General features: G+C 45.2%; 1 protein-coding gene across 1 annotated transcript in view; it reads left to right on the top strand.

The window, feature by feature from the left end:
• Positions 1-6150, top strand: part of LOC130127808 (H-2 class II histocompatibility antigen, E-D beta chain-like) — a 210535-nt gene extending 204385 nt beyond the window's left edge. Inside the window, exons 4-5 of the mRNA XM_056297530.1 lie at positions 5323-5436; positions 5812-6150. Of these exons, the coding sequence (XP_056153505.1) occupies positions 5323-5436; positions 5812-5837 (140 nt within the window). The 3' untranslated portion in view covers positions 5838-6150. The remainder of the gene's footprint in view (positions 1-5322; positions 5437-5811) is intronic.
• Positions 6151-21586: the final 15436 nt, after the last annotated feature.

Here is a 21586-nt window from a genome sequence, read left to right as displayed (position 1 = left end):
AGAAGAACCCAATCAGGGTGTGAGACAGTCCCCGACATAAAGCAGCGCTGCCAGCAGGTATTAACGGGCTCCAAGCCCCCATGTATGTAAGTCGGGTCTGGCTGTCTGTAGGAGCCTCGCTAGTTGAGCTGTTTGCTTATTAGACGGATGCAAGTCTCAGTCTTAAAGAGCGACGGTGGTCGTAAAGCTGTCCGTCAAGATGGTGTATGAGGATGGTTGTGAACACAGCGCACAACTATTGATCATCTATGACGTCAACAAAGGATTATTGATAAACCCGGAACAGGTTATTAACATCGTGTGGGTTGGGGCTGGAAGAAAAACAACATATGTGTCTAAAAGAATATAATGACATGTAGGGATGAGGTGGGGAAATGAGTAGTATTAGGCTGTACATACTTGTCAACAATGTTGAGTGTTAAGTACTGAGTACTAACAGTGGAAGAGCGTGTAGTATCTGTTTTAGGAGAAGTACAATTCTAGTGTTCCCTCCCATGGACGAGGCAAGTGTGGGGCTGACAGGAGCGAAGAGGTTGTCTTCCACTAACTTCAGAGGGTTTCTTGGCAGCCTTGCAGTGAGTTATTCAGTAAAGTGGGAGAAATGCAGCCTGCTGGAAACCTTGTTCTGAGCTTCAGGGAACTGATTTGTGTTTTAATTAAACCTGCTGAAGTGGGAGTAGGAGGAGATAATGAAGCATGAGTATGCTGCATCTGAGTTCAGCATCTATGCAGTGAATGCGTGAAGGCGTCATCAGGAAACTGAGATTAGTTCTTAACAGACGCAGCTAATGGCGGTGTCTGAGCCAGAGATGTGGAAGCAGAGGCTTATCTTACAGCTGCTATGGGTCATTCTGTGACTTGTTTGCTGATTCTGAAAGAAATGTGTAGTTGTACTCCTGTAGTGCGTTGTGTAGCTGTGTCAAAGGGCAGTAGAGTGGACTTGGGGTGATAATGGTTTGCATTATAAAATGTCCTTTACTGAAGGGTGCTCACAAGAGTACATAGCTGCTAGCTGCAAAGCTGCAGTTTGATCACACTGACAGGCTACAAGTAGTTTGGAAATATAATTTTAGCGCGTTTCATGATTTTGCAGCATAGCGCCACCTAGTGGCCAATTAACAGTACATAATGCACAGAACTTCAGGGCGTCATGACTTATTGGTGGACCAAGTTTCGTGTTAATCGGAGTTGCTGTGAACAAGATCCGCCACCTTGAACCAATAGCATAGCTGCTGCTAAAGAGCTGCATGTTGTCCCTTATACTTTAAACGCTCATAACACAAAAACCGTCGCTGATAAACATCTGAACACATTCACACGTCATGCTGGTAGTGTCACGTGTCCTGTCAGATATTTTGGAATAGTTTGATCAAATATGTGTGAAAATAAAAAATATTAGGTATATTGTACACTGTACAGGCATATATTGTACATTGGTGTGGATGCATGTTTTGACCGATTAGAATGACCTTTGACCCCCTTGATATGTTCATTCTCCAGAATGTCTGTGGCGATGTTGGTAGCAATTGAATGAATCTGTGCAGAAATATTTATGTTTTATGATTTTTCATATTTTGAAAAATATAGAGTGACGGACTTCTGAATTGACCATATGTTGCAGTGCAGCAAAGTGTTGGCATCACTTACTGGATCTGCTCACAACATCTCAGCTCTGTAGGATGTGCAGGGGATTTGGGGGACATTTTGGGGCATTTTTGAAGTTTCGCAGGTGAAATAAACATTTTTTTATAAGCCACGCCCACTTTTTTCAATCATGACCAAATTGAATGTGCCAACTCCAGTATGATCCTAGATTATGCACCCCAAATTTCATCCAAATCCATTGTGCCAATTATGAGATATAAACTTCTCCAATTTATAGCACCCCCTACTGGACAAATGAAACGCACTTCATCAGTTAGGATCTTTTGGCAATACGTGACATATGTCTAAAATTTCAAGTTGATATGTCAATGCATTGATGAGTTATGGCACCGTCATGGAAAATCACCGTTTTCCAGTCAAGGTTCATTGGTCTGTCAAATCAAAACCGAGCAACGGATCAAAATTCTTTCGATAACTTGTTGCCTTGAGTGACTGTAGATGATGTGTGCCACGTTTCGTGTAAATCGATCGCACGGCCTAGGAGGAGTTCGAACAAGTAGTTTTGGCTATTTTCACAAATTTGCGAAATGAAATTACAGCAGAAATGGGCGTGGCCTATACCACGTGATTCAGCTATGCTCAGTGAATCTGCGCCTGAAAAGGTTTTGCATGTCCGATGTACGGTTGGGAGTTACACGCCAAAACGCGTTGACTTTCAAAATAGCTCCACCAACTGGTTGACATGTGTCATTTTTTGCATGTGGGGTAAGTGCGAAGTTCTGTACCAGGCCTCCAAAGGGTTTTGTAGAATCTGTTACGGTGTAGGCTGCAGTACCACTTTTACCAACGGAAAAATAAAAATAAAAATCTGAGCAGAAACAATAGGGGTCCCCAGCCCCTGGGGCTTGGACCCCTAATAAATGGTAACAACATAATGCAAACAAAGAACAGACACACAACAAAACAGAAGGGGAGTACACGTGTGCACATGTAAAGTAACAGACGGCTGTCAGGACACAAGTGTGGTAGTAGGTCAGCAGCTCGTTACTTGTGTTGTTGTTTCAAGGCTGAGAGGTTTAAGGAAAGACTCACTTCTTGGAGACAAGCAGGGATCTTAGGTAGTGATTTACACAACTCCTGTTTGTGAGTACACATGTTGCATCTACAGTAACACAATTAATCAGATGCTGAAGAGCACATCTTCTGGATGAAGACAGCACCAGATCACGTGTCTCATGTTAAAGGAGGGACAGAGTCACGAGACTCCACACCAGTCCAACACTTGTGGGACATTTCACCATCACACAACAAGTGTGAGCGTGTTTGTGTGTTGTGTTACCAGAATCAACGGAATCTAGAACTTCCAGACCTCCTTCTGCTTCACTGCTGGACAGACAGGACACATTTTTTAAGCTGGTGTGGTTTATTCTTCCAAATGACATTTAAGAAAGTTCTATTTGCTTCTGTGGCGGTAGAACTATAAACCAATAGAGACACAGATGGACCCACAAAGCGAGACAGGCCCTCTGCTTTGGAGAGGAGAACCCCTCCTAAAATAGAGAAACCCCTTCCAAGACCAACCCTGAAGACAGACTTGGTCTTTTTAATCTGTTGGAGAAATGGAGATGTTGTCTAGCTGTAAGATGTGTAGTTGTATATATTCCCAAATACTTAACGGACTCTTTTACCGGATGTTTCCAACTACACAATCGCTACAATCACGCACAGACAACATTCCACATGTGCACACATTTAGTCGCAGGTCCGAGGCCCTGGAACATTGGTTACCTGAGGTAACAGAGTTCCTCACGTGCTTCTTGTCCTTCAAAACAAAGTGGTGTCGTCTGCCAGTTGTGAGATTTTTAACTCTCCACCAAACCCGACATTCCTTCCAAACGTCCATCATTCACGATATTAACTGATAAGAATTCAGCCCCTCAAATAAATAAGGGAGGAGGAACAGGGCAGCCTTGGCGGAGCCCTCTGTTCATCTGGACTCTTTTACAGCTGTTAAAGTTCATCATAACAGAACTATTCATATCTTTGTAAAACATACTGACAATGCCAACAAAGTTATCCCCAAAGCCCAACGCCTCGACGGACTGTAACAGAACCGTGAGTTCAATCGCGTCAAAGGCCTCATAGAAGTCTAGGAACAAAATAAGTGCTTCAGAATTTACTGCATCTGCATCATCCAGCAGATCTAGGATGAGTCTCATGTTACAGTAACATGCCGGGTTTTCATGAGTCCTGTTTGAGGTCCGGCTATAACAGAGTCTAGTCCTCAATGCGGAGGGCTGGACTGAGGCGACTCACCGCAGAAGAGCCGTTTAACATGCTTTATTCCAGCTCTGCTAGGCACTGCCGTAAATCAGTTTATGGTAACTCCTCTGGGGGCCGCTGTCGTAATAATGTAAACTAACCTACGACACATCAGTAAAACCGCCAAGGCTGGACTACCCCGGGATTCCAACCCACGACCTTTCTGCTGTGAGGCGACTGCGCTGACCACTGCGCCACCATGTGGCCCCAAACATTATATACTCTGAGGATTAGCAACTCTCTACACATTTGACGTTGATTCAAAAAGTTAATTTCAAGCCCTGATGATGATGATGATGATGATAATAATAATAATTATTATTCTTTACCAGCTGAGCCCAGTGTGAGACTGACTTCAGTGACGCCCCCTAGTGGCCGACATCCGGCCATGCTGATGTGCAGTGTCTACAACTTCTACCCCAAATACATCAGTGTCACCTGGCTGAGAGACGGACAGCCGGTGACCTCTGACGTCACTTCCACCGATGAGCTGGCAAATGGTGATTGGTACTACCAGATCCACTCCCACCTGGAGTACACGCCCAGGTCAGAACACTTAGACTCAGTACCGAATGGACCGGTCCAAATACATACACAACACTTTAACACTACACACTCACGCACACACACACACAGTGAATGGAAAAAAAGCACAAAGTGATGGTTTAAAGGTGGAACGTGTGTCCTCAGCGTCTGCTCTGTAGACACCAGCGATATTTTTAAGGTGGAACGTGTCTCCTCAGTGTCTGCTCTGTAGACACCAGCTGTATGTTTAAGGTGGAACGTGTCTCCTCATTGTCTGCTCTGTAGACACCAGCTGCATGTTTAAGGTGGAACGTGTCTCCTCAGTGTCTGCTCTGTAGACACCAGCTGTACGTTTAAGGTGGAACGTGTCTCCTCAGTGTCTGCTCTAGACACCAGCTGTATGTTTAAGGTGGAACGTGTCTCCCTATTGTCTGCTCTGTAGACACCAGCTGTATGTTTAAGGTGGGATGCGTGGCTCTTTACAGGTGAGATCCCAGATGGACGACTGAGTATTTATTGTGTATTAATACCGTGTTTTAAACTGGGCTGATCTTTAGTATCAGCCTCGACTAGTTTCTGTGCAGACAGACAGGAAAGTACAGACTTACCTCATCCAATCACATCACGTCTTATTTATTGTTGATATGTCGTTTATTTCCTGTGTGTTTTCTTCTTCTTCACTTATTTCATCTCAGGTCTGGAGAGAAGATCACCTGCATGGTGGAACACGCCAGTTTCTCCTCTCCTAAGAAAGTGGACTGGAGTGAGTATCTATGTGTGTCTCTGTCCATGGATAGGTGATGAAGACATAGTGAGACAGGTCAACATGCAGATGTGTCTATAGATAGAGACATGTGTCTGTCTCTCCAGATCCCTCCATGCCACAATCAGACAGAAACAAGATCGCCATCGGAGCGTCAGGTCTGGTTCTGGGTTTGATTTTGTCTTTGGCAGGTCTGATCTACTACAAGAGGAAGGCCAGAGGTCAGTAACACTAGATCAGTCCAGACCAGGTTTACACTGGTTCACAGCAGTCCACATATACACTATGATACCCCTACACAAGAATACCACTACACTATAATACAAATACATATACGCAGTACACTATATCACTATATTATAATACAAACACATATAAACAGTACACTCTATATCAGTACACTATACATATAGACAGTATACTATACATATCAGTACACATGGACAGTACACTGTACACATTGGTACTTATAGATAGTTGAAGAAACAATAGTTAAGTTGTGTGTCATCAGTACTTGAAGTGGGCCAGACTTGTTTGGTTGTATTTCAGTCTCTTCACTCTTCACCACTTTTCTTATCCTTGGTCTTTTTTAACAGGGCGTGTTCTGGTTCCAACCAGCTGAAGCAGGAAGTGACGCTTATTCCTCGTTGGTTTTTCTGGTGGCAGTTCAGTGTGTGTTGCTTTCACCTGAAGGTTTTCTCCCAGATTGTCAGTGCTGCCCCCTGCTGGATCTCATTACCTTCTGCTCGTATTCTTACTAATGCTCTACAGATTCTGATGTGACCCAATGCTTCACCTCCTGTAACACAACTTTGTATCAAAATCAACCGACAACATTCCCCTGACCTATATTACAGGGAAATCATGTTAATGCTCCTTTTTAAATCACCAGTCGTCTGCTGCTGTTTCTCCAATTCAAATTGTTCTAAAATAAACCACCGCAAACACTCTGTTGTGTTTTGTTTTAGCTTCAGTGAACATGTGGCTTTTTTAGGAAAGGTCAGAGCTCAAATTCAGATTCATATTTCTGTTTTTCAACATTAATGGTTTCCAATGTACTACGTCACCAACATACTAAGTGTCATGCTAGTAGCAGGAACTGAGGACCAGGATGCAGACAGCGGAGACAGACTGGGCTAGAACAATGTTCTAATAAGGCAAACAGACTTACAAAACAGCAACGTAGATTCAGGCAGCAAGGAAGACTTGAGACGAGAGGTGCAGCATCCGGCCACCAAAGGTTAAACACAACCATCCGACAAAGAGTCGGGGCAACCCAGGAGAATATACCTGCTGGGCAGCCCATCAGGTAAACGGGGGTCAGGTGAGCAGGGCAGGGCAGGAACAGAAATGCTAGTCAGGGAATGGGGAGCTTTGATGACCCAGACCACACAACCATGACAGGACCCCCCCCCCCCTCCAGACGTCCCAAACAAACGGAGCAGGAGCCCCAAGCAGGGTGGGCGGAGGGGGCCTGGGGTAGGGCTTCAGGACCAAGTGATCTGGGAGTGGATGAATGGGGCCAGAGATCTTAGGCAGATGGCCCGAGGGCTGGACCGATGGACACAACTGATCTGGAGGGCGACCAGAATGCAGGACTGAAGGGAGCAGCCCCGGCGGATGGACAGGTGGATGACCTGGAGGCCTGTGATGTGGATTGGTCAGCTGCTCGGGAGCTCGGCGGCATAGACAGGACCACCGCTCGGGAGATCGGCGACATAGACAGGGCAGAGGCGGGACTGCTCGGGGTACAGGCTTCGGAGGTGAAGCATCCAGCCACCAAAGGTTAAACATAACCATCCGACTAAGAGTCGGGGCAACCCAGGGGAATATACCTGCTGGGCAGCCAATCAGGTAAATGGGGCGCAGGTGAGCAGGGCAGGAACAGAAATACCAATCAGGGAATGGGGAACAGGTGAGCGTTGATGACCCAGACCACACAACCATGACAATAAGTGTACCTGAGTGTTAAAAACTCTCGTCATCTCAAAATGAAATAACGGTAAAACTATGAAGACATTTTAAAATGACTAAGTTTAGAAAACCATCATCAAAATAAAAAACAGTATTTCTCCTAAAAAACAAAGTCATTCCTAAAATAAAGCTGAATTCAGGTGTTTACTGTAGACATTTATGACTCTAGTGTTTTACTGTAGACAGTTATTCTCAATGAAGACTGTTGTAATGTTAAAGCCACAAGTCTGATCACCGACAGTCTATGTCAAGCACTGAACTAGAGCAGGACCCAGAATGCAAACACACTCGAGGACAAGGCAAAACTCGAGTCCTTTATTCAGCAGAAGGTCCGGTATACAGGAGTCAATCAGCTCAGCAAAGGTATCCAAAAACGACAGGCAAAAGACCAAGTCCAAAAACACTCAGTTCTGATCTAGAACACCCAGGTCTGATCTAGAACACTCACACGGAAAACAAGGGGGAAATGCTTGAACGCTGTCAAGCAAGGATGAAGACGAGCTGGCACAGAAGACAGGGAGCACACAGACTAAAAACACTGGGGAGGACCACAATTAGACAAAGGTGCAACACATTAGGGAGGGGCAGATCATCACACACGCGGTAAACATAGGGGGCAGGAAGCGAAGGTATCTGTACCGAGAGACAAGTCTTAGCTGTGTCCCAATTCAGGCTGCATTCTTCGGCCGGTTACGTCATAGCGCTGCGCGAAGGCTGTCCCAATTCGCAGGCTCCGTCATATTCAGCCCCCAGATGCAGCCTTCTTTTCCCTCTTTTTGGAGGATGCACCGCTACTGTCCTTCGCGGACTTCCATATCCCAAGATGCTTTGCGCGCCGCTGCTCCGCCCCTTCTCCTCACCAACAACAAATAAAGATAAATAAATAATGGGCGGCGGACGAATGTCTGTTCAAAGCACCGAGCAAGATTTCCCTTATAAATGTAAGTACTGGGTTTCTACTCATTTGAACATCTAACGGCAGATATGTTAAACTTCAGGGGAGCTTAAAAGCTCAAAATGTCTGTTAGAATACGTGAGGTTAGTATTGCTTCCATGTAGCCACCTAGCATGCTAGCCGACGGCTCGATGTGAGGCCTCAGTTTCAGCTTTGAACTAAAGCCTTATAACGCTTCACTTTCCCATGTTCCACTTTACAAGCTGGACTCATATCTAAGATGATCGGGACATTTTATAGACTATTGATACTTCATATTATCTACATCAATGCACCAAGATGAACTAATGTCAGGTTAAGTTGCGAGTCCTGCCTTATTTCCAGACTGTAAAACCGTTAAGTGTAGTTAAACGTTTTAATTATGATGAATGTAGTCCATAAGAAGCCTTCTGTCTGGTGACATAACACACAACATGCTTTACATGTCAGCTTGTTTAAGGCAGCAAGGAACAAACTGAGCAGTTCATCCCACTCCGTGAAGACAACCAGCAACTGTTTACTGGAGCCAGAATGAGAGACAGGCGTTGATTGGTTGTTGTTCTTTGTGTGGGTGTTAATTGTTATGAATAAGTTTATTGTGCAAAACGTTAGATGTTTTATAAATTAAAATATTGTTACTTTGTTATATGTGTTATCTATTCTTTTTACTATTTACAACTAAAGTACAACCATTTATAAAAGGGTTAACAAACATTTCACGGGCAACAAAGGACTGAATTTTTTCTTTTATTATAATTAATAATTAAGCGACAGTCTTAAAATGTACAACTATTCACAAATTAGGGGGAACAAACTTTGCTGAGCAGAGGACGGTCCCCAGAGTTTGTTTGGGGGTGCATGTTGTCTTGTACTTTATAGTACTGATATTAGTCATGAATGGACCGGAGACCAAGGCATAACGTTGACCTTTTACTAGGCATGTCTTCAAGTCCCAACACTCGCGCATGCGCGCTCATTACATATCAAAACCTGCTCACTACATCTCCCCCTTTTACACTGATACTTTCAGGATCTTTACAGAACAATTAAATCACATGTTAATAAAGCCTAATGCTGATTTTACCAACAAGGCAGGGGAACAGCTGGCACCTTAAACCTCTCTGTAAACGTGAGAAAATGGAGACTGGTTAAATTAGCTTCACATCTCACATCTCATATCTAGACAAACATTTCACATCTCATATCTAGACACACATTTCACATCTCCTATCTAGACACACATTTCACATCTCATATCTAGACACACATTTCACATCTCATATCTAGACACACATTTCACATCTCATATCTAGACACGCATTTCACATCTCATATCTAGACACACATTTCACATCTCATATCTAGACACACATATCACATCTCATATCTAGACACACATTTCACATCTCATATCTAGACACACATTTCACATCTAATTTTCCTTTTCTTTTTTTTTAACCTATGAACATATCAAGACAAGTACATAACCTAACTGAGAGGTAGGGTAGACTACCTGATCCTCTCTGTTGTGGTATGGAGGTTATTCTTCTCCGCGTATACTCACAACACTAAACTACAAATTCAGTCTTTTAACAGGCTTGACTGCCCTGCCAACTCTGGTGTGTAGTCCAGAGTCCGGCTGGCTTCCAGACGGTGAAGGCACTACTCTCAAATGAGAACGGTTTCTTCGGAGACTGCCTGTTGAGGTTTGGGTCACGTATGAACGTGGTGTCCCTGCTGATCCAGAGACGACTCCTGTGTGTGGAACATTCCGTATCCAAACTCTCTGACCTGGCTGGAGTGGTGGTGTCTCCCCTGCTCTATGTCGTCTGTTGTATCCTTCAGCCTGTTGTCTTTTAAGCTCCTGGTCTTTCAACTCAAAAGCTCTCAAGTCTGGCCATGCTGGTTTGAGAGTGCGTGGACACACCAGAAGGGGTGTTTGGATGTTGCGCCCCATCAGGAGCTGTGCCGGTGATCCTCCCTGGGCAAGAGGAGTTGCTCTGTACACCATAAGCGCTTTGTGAGGGTCCTCACTCTTCTGCAACAAGGATTTCACAGTCTTTACCGCACGTTCAGCTTCCCCATTGCTTTGAGGGTAACGGGGGCTACTGGTAACATGTTGAAAGTTGTAATCTTTAGCAAAATCTGTGAACTCTGCAGCAGCAAACTGCGGTCCCTCGTCTGTGACGAGTGTATCCAGCATATATAGTGGTTTTTCCCCAGAAACCGTCAATGGTAAGTGCTGAACTAATGAGGAGCGGAATATCAATACAGATGCAGGAAAAAACGTTTAATACATAGCAGTACAAGCTTGTAATGCTATGTATTATATATATATATATATATATATATATATATATATATATATATATATATATATATATATATTAGTGGTGGGACTTGATTAAACAAATTAATCGAATTAATTATAGGCTTTGTAATTAATTAATCGTAATTAATCGCATTTTAATCGCATATCAATATTTGACACCAGAAGCAACATTTCTCAATTCAAACAGGTCTTGCTAGATGACTAAATCAATGAATAGACACATACAGAAGTTTAAACAACAAAATCCTGTTTGTTTTGTTCAAAACAAGTTTGTTGTGTAAACACAGTACTTTCTGTAAGCCCTGATCTTCTACCACTGAAAGTGGTCTACAGTCCACAGCGATCCGTTTGGCCAGTGAGTTTGTTAATTTATCAGACGTGGACTTACTCATCTTGGCTTTGAACCCCGTCATCTGGTGGAGAGTCGGTGGGCGACTCTGCTTGGTTGTACTAGGAGCACTAGCGTTAGCGTTAGCACTAGCGTTAGCGTTAGCGTTAGCTCCGGTGTTGGTACTAGCTGCAACGTGTTTAGCATGTAGCTGGTACCGGAGGCCTGAATAACTGCGGTGGAATGCCAACTCTTTGTTGCAGAGTCTGCACACACCAGCGCTCTTATCTGGGCTTCCATCCGACCGCTTTTTAAACGTTAATTTCCCATCCACAGAGCGAAGCAACGCGGTGTCGTCCTTGTCGTCCATCACATCTGTTGTTACCATACTAACTTGTTAGCCTGACCTACTCCGCCTTCCGCTTGACTGACGTCACTCGGTGCATCGGTATAATCCGTATGCCAGAAACGAGTGCACTGAGAACCGTTCCGTGTTGACTGGAGGGTAAAAATAAAACGCGACAAAATGCGTTAATTTTTTTCAACGCCGTAATTTTTCCTATAGTTAATTATCGAATTGACGCGTTAAAGTCCCAGCCCTAATATAGATAGATAGATAGATAGATAGATAGATAGATAGATAGATAGATAGATAGATATAGATATGTGTGTGTGTGTGTGTGTGTGTATATATAGTACATATATATATATATGCACACACACACGTGCAGGGCGAGGTGGTGCGAGGCCTTCTACGTCATAGGTAACGTTTTAAAATGAGTTTGATATGAAGATATGTGTTTCTCTATGGGAACAGATAGAAATGCTCTCTTGCACACAGGAGCCCCTGTGCACGCCGCCCGCAGCCATGGCTGTTTCCATCACAGCGTTGCATAAGTGAGGACGCTTCTCCCTCTTTCCCATATTACATAATGAGTCCGAACCTGTGTGACACGGAACAAGTCTGGAATCCAGCCTCAGTCTTCAGCTCTGCCGAGACCACAAACTTCCAGCAGCCAGTCCGCTGGTGGACACAAACCTTGTTTTGTCCACCAGCAGGTAACCAGCCATCGTCCAAAAGTCGTATGTTGGCCTGAAATCTTGAAGAATGACTAAAACCAGTTGTGTGGTGATTCATGTGACATGTCACTGTTATGACATCACAGTGGTCCAAGTTGTTTCTGTGAAGAGCTTGTTGGTCAGCACAGTTCATCACAAACCGAGAAACCGCCGTGGGATGTTATCAGACCGCAAACTATAAAACAAAGCAGCTTGTCATTATTATCATCATTGTTATTATCATTATCTGTAGTAGCGTCATTATCTTAAACAACAACAACAACAACAACAACAACAACCCCTGGTCTTCCTTTTGAATCATCCAGAACCTCTAAATCATCCAGATGATCTCTGTCACTGTCACGGGGGATTTTTATGCACCTACATGGTGTCGTCTATAGTAGGCAGAGTCGGCCACTCATCAGACACGTTTAACTCCTCTGTGCTTTGTATTGTACCATCGCTCCCTCCAGTGGACACAACATGTCATTACAGATGAGCCTGTTCAGAGTCCCAGTGTTGCTCTATCAGGAATCAGCAACAACTTATTGTCATTTCTATCATGTGCTTGCATACACAAAACGACATTTGGTTTCACCCAGCCCACAGCAGTGCAACACAAAAGATAAGAACACATACGACACCACCAAAAACATACAAAAACGGAGAGAACAAAGAAACGCACACACAAACAGTTAACAAGACAATCCATTCAGAGCAACACAGTCCAACAATCCCACTGTCCAGAGAGCGAACGCAGCCAGGACGACTGTGGGAACTGCCGGTCTGCATGGGCTAGCAGTTAGCTTAGCCTGCCCCGCTTCCGCGTCCTGTCAGACCGCCCTCGGTGTTTCCTCTTCGGGTGCAGCTCCAGGCAGGGCCGCGGTCCCTGGGCCCACCGGGCAGGGCCGCGGTCCCTGGGCCCACCGGGCAGGGCCGCGGTCCCTGGGCCCACCGGGCAGGGCCACGGTCCCTGGGCCCACCGGGCATAGCAGATCAGGCTCTCCCAGCCGATCCAGCGGGGGGGGGGGGGGGGTCAGAATAAAAACTGCACACGATGACGCAAACTGACGTGGACGAGGAGGCTGCATGGTCGGTCCTGGGCGAGGCTCCCACACCACACGCTGCATATGTGCTAACATACAGCAGGTTTGGTGTTGCTATAAGAGTCATTGGGTAACTGGGGGTACAAGCCACATAAAGAAGTGAACAACGAACGTGTTTTCTCAATAAAACCATCAGTGGTGAAGCTAAAATATTCCTCAGAGTAGTACATACCCACCAGCGTACAAACAACAGTACACCCCACCTTTATTTCACTAAGAAACTGGAGTACACCAAGTAAAGTTCAAGGGAAGTTCAAGTATATGTACTAGTGGTATACCTGTGTAAGTATACTTAAGTATGATGTTGTTTGGTATATCTCTGATAAGTAGTTAGAAAGTACACTGAAAGTATACTCACTGATGTTCAGTTTAAAATAACAGGGCATGTGAATAAAGTAGTTTTTGGGGTGCACGTTAACCACTTGTGGGGTGTTGTGAGGGAACGGGTGTGTTTGCCTGTTCGTCTGTCAGCTATGCTGTGGACAAACTGCAGGCCGTTACACACGCCGGCTGAAGGGTTGACTTTAGCTAACACACCATGTGAGGAGCTCTGGTGTGCCATGACTGTTTAAAGTTGTGGTGAATATTTGGCAGAGCAGCATGTAAGGAGCCCAGCACGGTCCCGGGGCTCAGCAGGGCTCTGGATGATAAGTCTGCCTTACACGTCGCTCGTCTGCAGAGTTTTAAGAGACGTTATGCAAAACTCCAAGCTGTGTGGATGCAGGATCGACCCGGAAGGAGGCCAGAAGCAGCGTTTTAGTTTACACTGTAGTTTACATGGTAAAACTCGGGGGTGACTGGACATGACTCCTGGCCCCCAGCAGCGTGTTGGTTTCAGGGCCCCTCAGTTAAAACGTACAGTTCAGACAGAATTCACTGAGGATTCATTACAGGAATACACAGCACAACACGTTTTACATTTACTACACACAAACACACAGTAGAGGAAGGAGCTGTCGTACGCTGGGAATAAAACCTTCCTCCTGACTAGCGACTGACGAAGGCCTCAAACAAGTTATTTCCATTCATACACACTTGATCCCAATGAAACGGTGACTAACACAACACATGCAGAACAGCCACGCATGTGTGTGTCCGTGTGTATGTGGAGAGGACAAGCATGTGTGTGTCTGTGTGTATGTGGAGAAGACAAGCATGTGTGTGTCTGTGTGTATGTGGACAGGACAAGCAGTGTGGGCCAGTCAAGTTCTTCCACACCAAACTCACCCAACCGTGTCTTAATGGACCTTGCTCTGTGCACTGGGGCACAGTCATGCTGGGACAGAAAGGGCCTCCCCAAACTGTTCCCACGAAGTAGGAAGCATAGAATTGTCCAAAATGTCTTGGTATGCTGAAGCATTAAGATTTGCCTTCACTGGAACTAAGGGGCCTAGCCCAACCCCTGAAAAACAACCCCATACCATTACCCCTCCTCCACCAAACTGTACAGTTGGCACAATGCAGTCAGGCAGGTAACGTTCTCCTGGCATCCGCCAAACCCAGACTCGTCCATCAGACTGCCAGACAGAGAAGGGTGATTCGTCACTCCACAGAACACGTTTCCACTGCTCAAGAGTCCAGTGGCAGCGTGCTTTACACCACTCCATCCGACGCTTGGCATCGTGCTTGGTGATGTAGGGCTTGCATGCAGCTGCTCAGCCATGGAAACTGTAGAGTGATGGTGTGGTCACTTTAAATTACAGGCGAGTACTTATGACGTATACAGGTGGCGACCTCAACAAGTGGGGACCTCAGTGGTAACGCAGCACGGAGGGGTGATTGAGGCAGTTGAAGGGTGTACGACTTAACCGGTCTACTGTGGAGTTTATAGGCACGTTACATGGTGTCAGAAGTCGGATAATGGCTCAAGGGCTTCGTCGCATCGACCCCTTAATTTTCGATGACAATCTTGCCGATAACTGGCGGAAATTTGACAAGGAATGGAGAATTTATTGCAACGCGGGGCTGTCGGATGAATCCAAGAAAGTGCAAGCCTACACGCTCCCGAACCTCGCCGGTCCTGAACCTTGCCGGTCCCGAACCTCACTGGTCCTGAACCTCGCCGCCCCTACACCTCGCCGGTCCTGAACCTCGCCGGTCCCGAACCTCGCCGGTCCCGAGGCTGTTGAAAAAGCGGAATCATTCATTTACGAAGACGGAGAAAGTCACGAAGATCCAGAGGTTCCACTGGAAAAGTTTGCTGAATTGTGCTTGCCTGCAAAAAACATCATTATGGGCAGGCCTGCGTTCAGCACCGCTAGTCAAAAGCCCGGTGAGTCAGTTCAAGCTTACATCTCCACCTTGGAAATACTGGCTCAGAAATGTGATTTTGGCGCGCTCCGCGGCGACTTGATAAGGGATCGCATTGTGTGTGGCACAGAAAGTGACTTTGTCCGCAAGCAGCTACTCCATGAAAAGAATCTCTCCCTGGAGTTAGCGATAAGTACCTGTATGCTCCATGAACAGTCAGAAAAGAGCTCCAATGAGTTAAAGAAAGAAGCGGATGTGTGCACTATTCAGAAAACTCGCTGTGGCAATTGCAATGGACAACACGCTCCTGACCGTAGTAAATGTTATGCATTCAATAAACAATGCAAGAGTTGTGGCAAACTCAATCATTTTGATAACTGCTGCAGATCCACACCAGCATGGCCTATAGTTGGCGCTAAAGCTCCCAGTCAATACAGAAACAGACTGCCAGATAGAGTGAACGAATTCACCACACAACCAGACAGTGCTTTGGATGATACTTCTTATTGTGATCCAGTTGATTCACCCACTCAGAAAGAAGAAATCTTCACAACGCTGAAACTGAAAAGTGGAAAGGGGCAACTGAAGGTAAAAGTGGACGCTGGTGCCAAATGCAATGTGATGTCCAAACGCATGTTGCATGCAGTTGACTGCACAATCCCTGTGAATGCAGATGAAAGAGTCAATCTTGTGGCCTATGGGGTGAGACAATTAACACAGAGGGCACAGCAATACTACACTGTCTGCAAGGGCAGTTCAAATTTCATGTGGTCAATAGGGATGTGAGACCATTGCTAGGACTACAAGACAGCGTTGCCATGGGACTCATACACCTTGGACCTGACATCCACACCCTACAACAAGAAGCACCAGAGGTATGGGAATACAAAGACCTGTTTGATAGCAACACTATAGGTAAATTGCCAGTCATATTTCACATGAGGCTAGACGACACTATTGGTTCTCCAATGTGTGCAACTCACAAGGTTCCAATAGCCATGAAAGAAAAGGTTAAGGCAGAGCTTGATCGAATGACTGCACTTGGTGTCATAGTGCCAGAAAATGAAGCTACAGAATGGGTGTCCGCCATGGTTGCAGCCAAGAAAAAAAGATGGAACTGTGAGAATTTGCATCGACCAAGTGCACCTGAACAAGGCCCTTCTCAGACCATGGCACCCCCTGAAATCTATCGAACAAATCATTGCAGACATGCCTGGTGCTAAAGTTTTCAGTATTCTGGATGCCAAATGTGATTTTTGGCAGATCCCTCTTGATGAAGCTTCCTCAAAGCTTACAACTTTCATGTCACCCTATGGCCGCTATAGGTTCGTGAGAATGCCATATGGCATCTGCACAGGCAGCGAGGTGTTCCAACATGTGATAGAGCAACTGTTCTCTGAACAAACTTGTGATATTGTGGTAGACGATATTTTAGTCTGGGGACGTACAATGCAAGAACATGATGATCATCTGAGACGGGTATTGAACAGAATTCGGGCCATCAACTTGAAGCTCAATCCCGACAAATGCAAATTCAGTCCGCTGTGTCCACTACGTTGGCCACCTGCTAACCGTCGATGGTGTCAAGCCAGACCCTGAAAAAATTAAAGCAGTTTTGCAACATGGCAAAACTGCAGGACAAAAAAAGCCCTGCAGCAGTTGTGCTGCCCCCAGATCATAGCTTGGCAGCCAGCTAAACTCAATTCCCTCTATCAAAAACTCTGAAGAAACTTCTTGATTCCACAGGTTTAATGATAGACAGGATCAGGTGAAACTGTATGAATACATCGAAGTCAAATTGTAAATACAACGGTCTACTACTACTACTACTACTACTTTCGGCTGCTCCCGCTAGGGAGCGCCACAGCGGATCATCCGTTTCCATTTCTTCCTATCTTCTGCGTCTTCCTCTGTCACACCAGCCACTTACATGTCTTCCCTCACCACATCCATAAACCTCCTCTTTGGCCTTCCTCTTCTCCTCTTCCCTGGCAGCTCCATATTCAGCATCCTTCTCCCAATATACCCAGCATCTCTCCTCCACACATGTCCAAGCCATCTCAATCTTGCCTCCAAACCGTCCAACCTGAGCGGTCCCTCTAATATAATTGTTCCTAATCCTGTCCTTCTTCGTTACTCCCAGTGAAAATCTTAGCATCTTCAACTCTGCCACCTCCAGCTCCTCCTCCTGTCTTTTCGTCAGTGCCACTGTCTCCAAACCATATAACATAGCTGGTCTCACAACCATCTTGTAAACTTTCCCTTTAACTCTTGCTGGTACCCTTCTGTCGCAAATCACTCCTGACACACTTCTCCACCCACTCCAACCTGCCTGCACTCTCTTCTTCACCTCTCTACTGCACTCCCCGTTACTTTGGACAGTTGACCCTAAGTATTTAAACTCAAATGCCTTTGTCACCTCCACTCCTTGCATCCTGACCATTCCACTGTCCTCTCTCTCATTCACGCATAGGTATTCCGTCTTGCTCCTACTGACTTTCATTCCTCTTCTCTCCAGTGCATACCTCCACCTCTCCAGGCTCTCCTCAACCTGCACCCTACTCTCGCTACAGATCACAATGTCATCCGCGAACATCATCGTCCATGGAGACTCCTGCCTAATCTTGTCCGTCAACCTGTCCATCACCATTGCAAACAAGAAAGGGCTAAGAGCCGATCCTTGATGTAATCCCACCTCCACCTTGAACCCATCTGTTATTCCAACCGCACACCTCACCATTGTTGCACTTCCCTCATACGTATCCTGCACCACTCCTACATACTTCTCTGCAACTCCTGACTTCCTCATACAATACCACACCTCCTCTCTCGGCACTCTGTCATAAGCTTTCTCTAAATCTACAAAGACACAATGCAACTCTTTCTGGCCTTCTCTATACTTCTCAATCAACATTCTGAAAGCAAACATCGCATCTGTGGTGCTCTTTCGTGGCATGAAACCATACTGCTGCTCGCTGATCGTCACCTCTCCTCTTAACCTAGCTTCTATTACTCTTTCCCAAATCTTCATGCTGTGGCTGATCAACTTTATACGTCTGTAGTTGTTACAGTTCTGCACATCGCCCTTGTTCTTGAAAATCGGTACCAGTTTGCTTCTTCTCCACTCCTCAGGCATCCTCTCACTTTCCAGGATTGTGTTAAACAATCTAGTTAAAAACCCCACTGCCATCTCTCCTAAACACCTCCATGCCTCCACAGGTATGTCATCAGGACCAACTGCCTTTCCACTCTTCATCCTCTTCATAGCTGCCCTCACTTCCTCCTTGCTAATCCGCTGAACTTCCTGATTCACTATCCCTACATCATCCAACCTTCTCTCTCTCTCTCTCTCTCTCTCTCTCATTTTCTTCATTCATCAGCCCCTCAAAGTATTCCTTCCACCTTCTTAGCACACTCTCCTCGCTTGTCAGCACATTTCCATCTCTATCCTTGATCGCCCTAACTTGCTGCACATCCTTTGCAGCTTGGTCCCTCTGTCTAGCCAATCGGTACAAGTCCTTTTCTCCTTCCTTAGTGTCTAATCTGTCATACAACTCACCATACGCCTTTTCCTTTGCCTTTGCCACCTCTCTCTTTGCTTTACGCTGCATCTCCTTGTACTCCTGTCTACTTTCTTCATCTCTCTTACTATCCCACTTCTTCTTTGCCAACCTTTTCCTCTGTATAATTTGCTGTACTTCCTCATTCCACCACCAAGTCTCCTTGTCTTCCTTCCTCTGTCCTGATGACACACCAAGTACCTTCCTAGCTGTCTCCCTCACTATTTCTGCAGTGGTTTTCCAGCCATCTGGCAACTCTTCACTACCACCCAGTGTCTGTCTTAACTCCTGCCTGAACTCCACACAACAGTCTTCCTTCTTCAACTTCCACCATTTGATCTTCGGCTGTGTCTTTACTCGCTTCCTCTTCTTGATCTCCAAAGTCATCCTACAGACCACCATCCGATGCTGCCTAGCTACGTTCTCCCCTGTCACCACCTTGCAGTCTCCAATCCATTTTAGATGGCGCCTTCTACATAAGATATAGTCCACCTGTGTGCACTTTCCTCCACTCTTGTACGTCACCCTGTGTTCCTCCCTCTTCTTGAAATATGTATTCACCACAGCCATTTCCATCCTTTTCGCAAAATCGACCACCATCTGTCCTTCCACATTTCTCTTCTTGACTCCATACCTTCCCATCACCTCCTCATCACCTCTGTTCCCTTCACCAACATGTCCATTGAAGTCCGCTCCAATCACCACTCTCTCCTCCTTGGGTACCCTCTCCACCATGTCGTCCAACTCATTCCAGAATTCTTCTTTTTCATCCATCTCACACCCAACTTGCGGGGCATATGCGCTGATAACATTCAGCAATAAACCTTCAATTTCCAGCTTCATACTCATCACTCTGTCTGACACTCTCTTCACCTCCAGCACGCTCTTGACATACTCTTCCTTCAGAATTACCCCTACCCCATTACTCCTCCCATTCACACCATGGTAGAAGAGTTTGAACCCACCTCCAATACTCCTGGCCTTACTCCCCTTCCACCTGGTCTCTTGCACACACAGTATGCCTACCTTTCTTCTTTCCATCATGTCAGCCAGCTCTCTCCCTTTACCAGTCTTAGTGCCAACATTCAAAGTTCCGACTCTCACCTCCACATGCCTACCCTTCCTCCTCTCTAGCTGCCTCTGGACATGCTTTCCCCCTCTCCTTCTCCTTCGCCCAACAGTAGCATAGTTTCCACCGACACCCTGCTGGTTAACAGTACCGGTGGCGGTCGTTGGTAACCCGGGCCGCGACCGATCCGGTATGTAAGTCTTATTTATGATCCGCATATTTGATTTGGCAAAGATTTTATGCCGGATGCCCTTCCTGACGAAACCCTCCCCATTTGTCCGGGCTTGGGACCGGCACTAAGGATGCACTGGCTTGTGCATCCTCAGTGGCTGGGTTATAATGTTGTTCTTTATAAAACCAATATTTGCTCTTCAAAAAGTATTTTTCCAAAAATGAGTCTTGAAAAGGGGGGGGGGTCGTCTTATAATCAGGGTCGTCTTATATTCGGAACAATACGGTATTTAGCAAAACACTCACTATAAATATAAATGTGTGTATATATATATATATATATATATATATATATATATATATATATATATACACACACAGACACACAAGCTAAAATATGATAGGCAGAAGCAGATAGTGGCAGTAAAGTCAGCTATTTTAATAAGTTGAAGAAACAATATATGATTAGGCTATATAAATATATAAACAATACATGAACACATTATATATCTACAGTATATATAACAACAATATATGTTATATATCAGAGAAAATGAAAAATATATATAAATCCCCGCCCCAAACCATATTTATACATGTACAAAGTAGCTTACATAGGTGACCAGTACATTACACACAATGGACAAAAGTAAACACTGACAACAACACAAAATATTTACATGTGAGGGTAGGAAGTATACAGTGTGTGTGTGTGTGTGTGTGTGTGTGTGTGTGTGTGTGTGTGTGTGTGTGTGTGTGTGTGTGTGTATAATAAAGTTGTATAATACTGTAATAATATCGTGTTCATATCCAATAGTATGATGTAATAATAAAACATAAATACAGATATACATATATATTTTAAAGAGAGATAAATATATAAACAATGTAGCATAACAACGTAGTGGAAAGAATAAAAGTTGCTAATTAAAGTTTGACATGAAACCCCTAAAACACTTGAAAGAGACCTGTTCTGCAGAGTTTCTTTCTCGTGCTCCCTCTCTGCAGGTCAAGAGAGGTGAGTTTTGCAATGTGGTGCCACCGTATGTTCAATCTTACTTGTGAAAAGTAATCCCCCGAGCCCTGTTTTCCACGGTCCGTCGATTGGAGCAGGAATATGCTGAACAGTGTTCTGCCATCTTTCTCAGTCGTGTCGTGTATTCTGCTGCTAGGCAACTCGTAGGATGACCGGTCCAAGATGGCGGCCGTATTTCTCGCGCCCCAACAGCCAATGCGGCGTCTACTCTTTATATGTCTATGTATGCACCGCTACTATCCTTCGCGGACTTCCATATCCCAAGATGCTTTGCGCGCCGCTGCTCCGCCCCTTCTCCTCACCAACAACAAATAAAGATAAATAAATAATGGGCGGCGGACGAATGTCTGTTCAAAGCACCGAGCAAGATTTCCCTTATAAATGTAAGTACTGGGTTTCTACTCATTTGAACATCGAACGGCAGATATGTTAAACTTCAGGGGAGCTTAAAAGCTCAAAATGTCTTTTAGGATACGTGAGGTTAGTATTGCTCCCATGTAGCCACCTAGCATGCTAGCCGACGGCTCGATGTGAGGCCTCAGTTTCAGCTTT

Source organism: Lampris incognitus, chromosome 17 (assembly GCF_029633865.1).
Source record: "Lampris incognitus isolate fLamInc1 chromosome 17, fLamInc1.hap2, whole genome shotgun sequence".
NCBI classification, from domain to species: Eukaryota; Metazoa; Chordata; class Actinopteri; order Lampriformes; family Lampridae; genus Lampris; species Lampris incognitus.
Note: the sequence above shows the minus strand (reverse complement) of the source record. Positions and strands in the feature narration are given on the sequence as shown.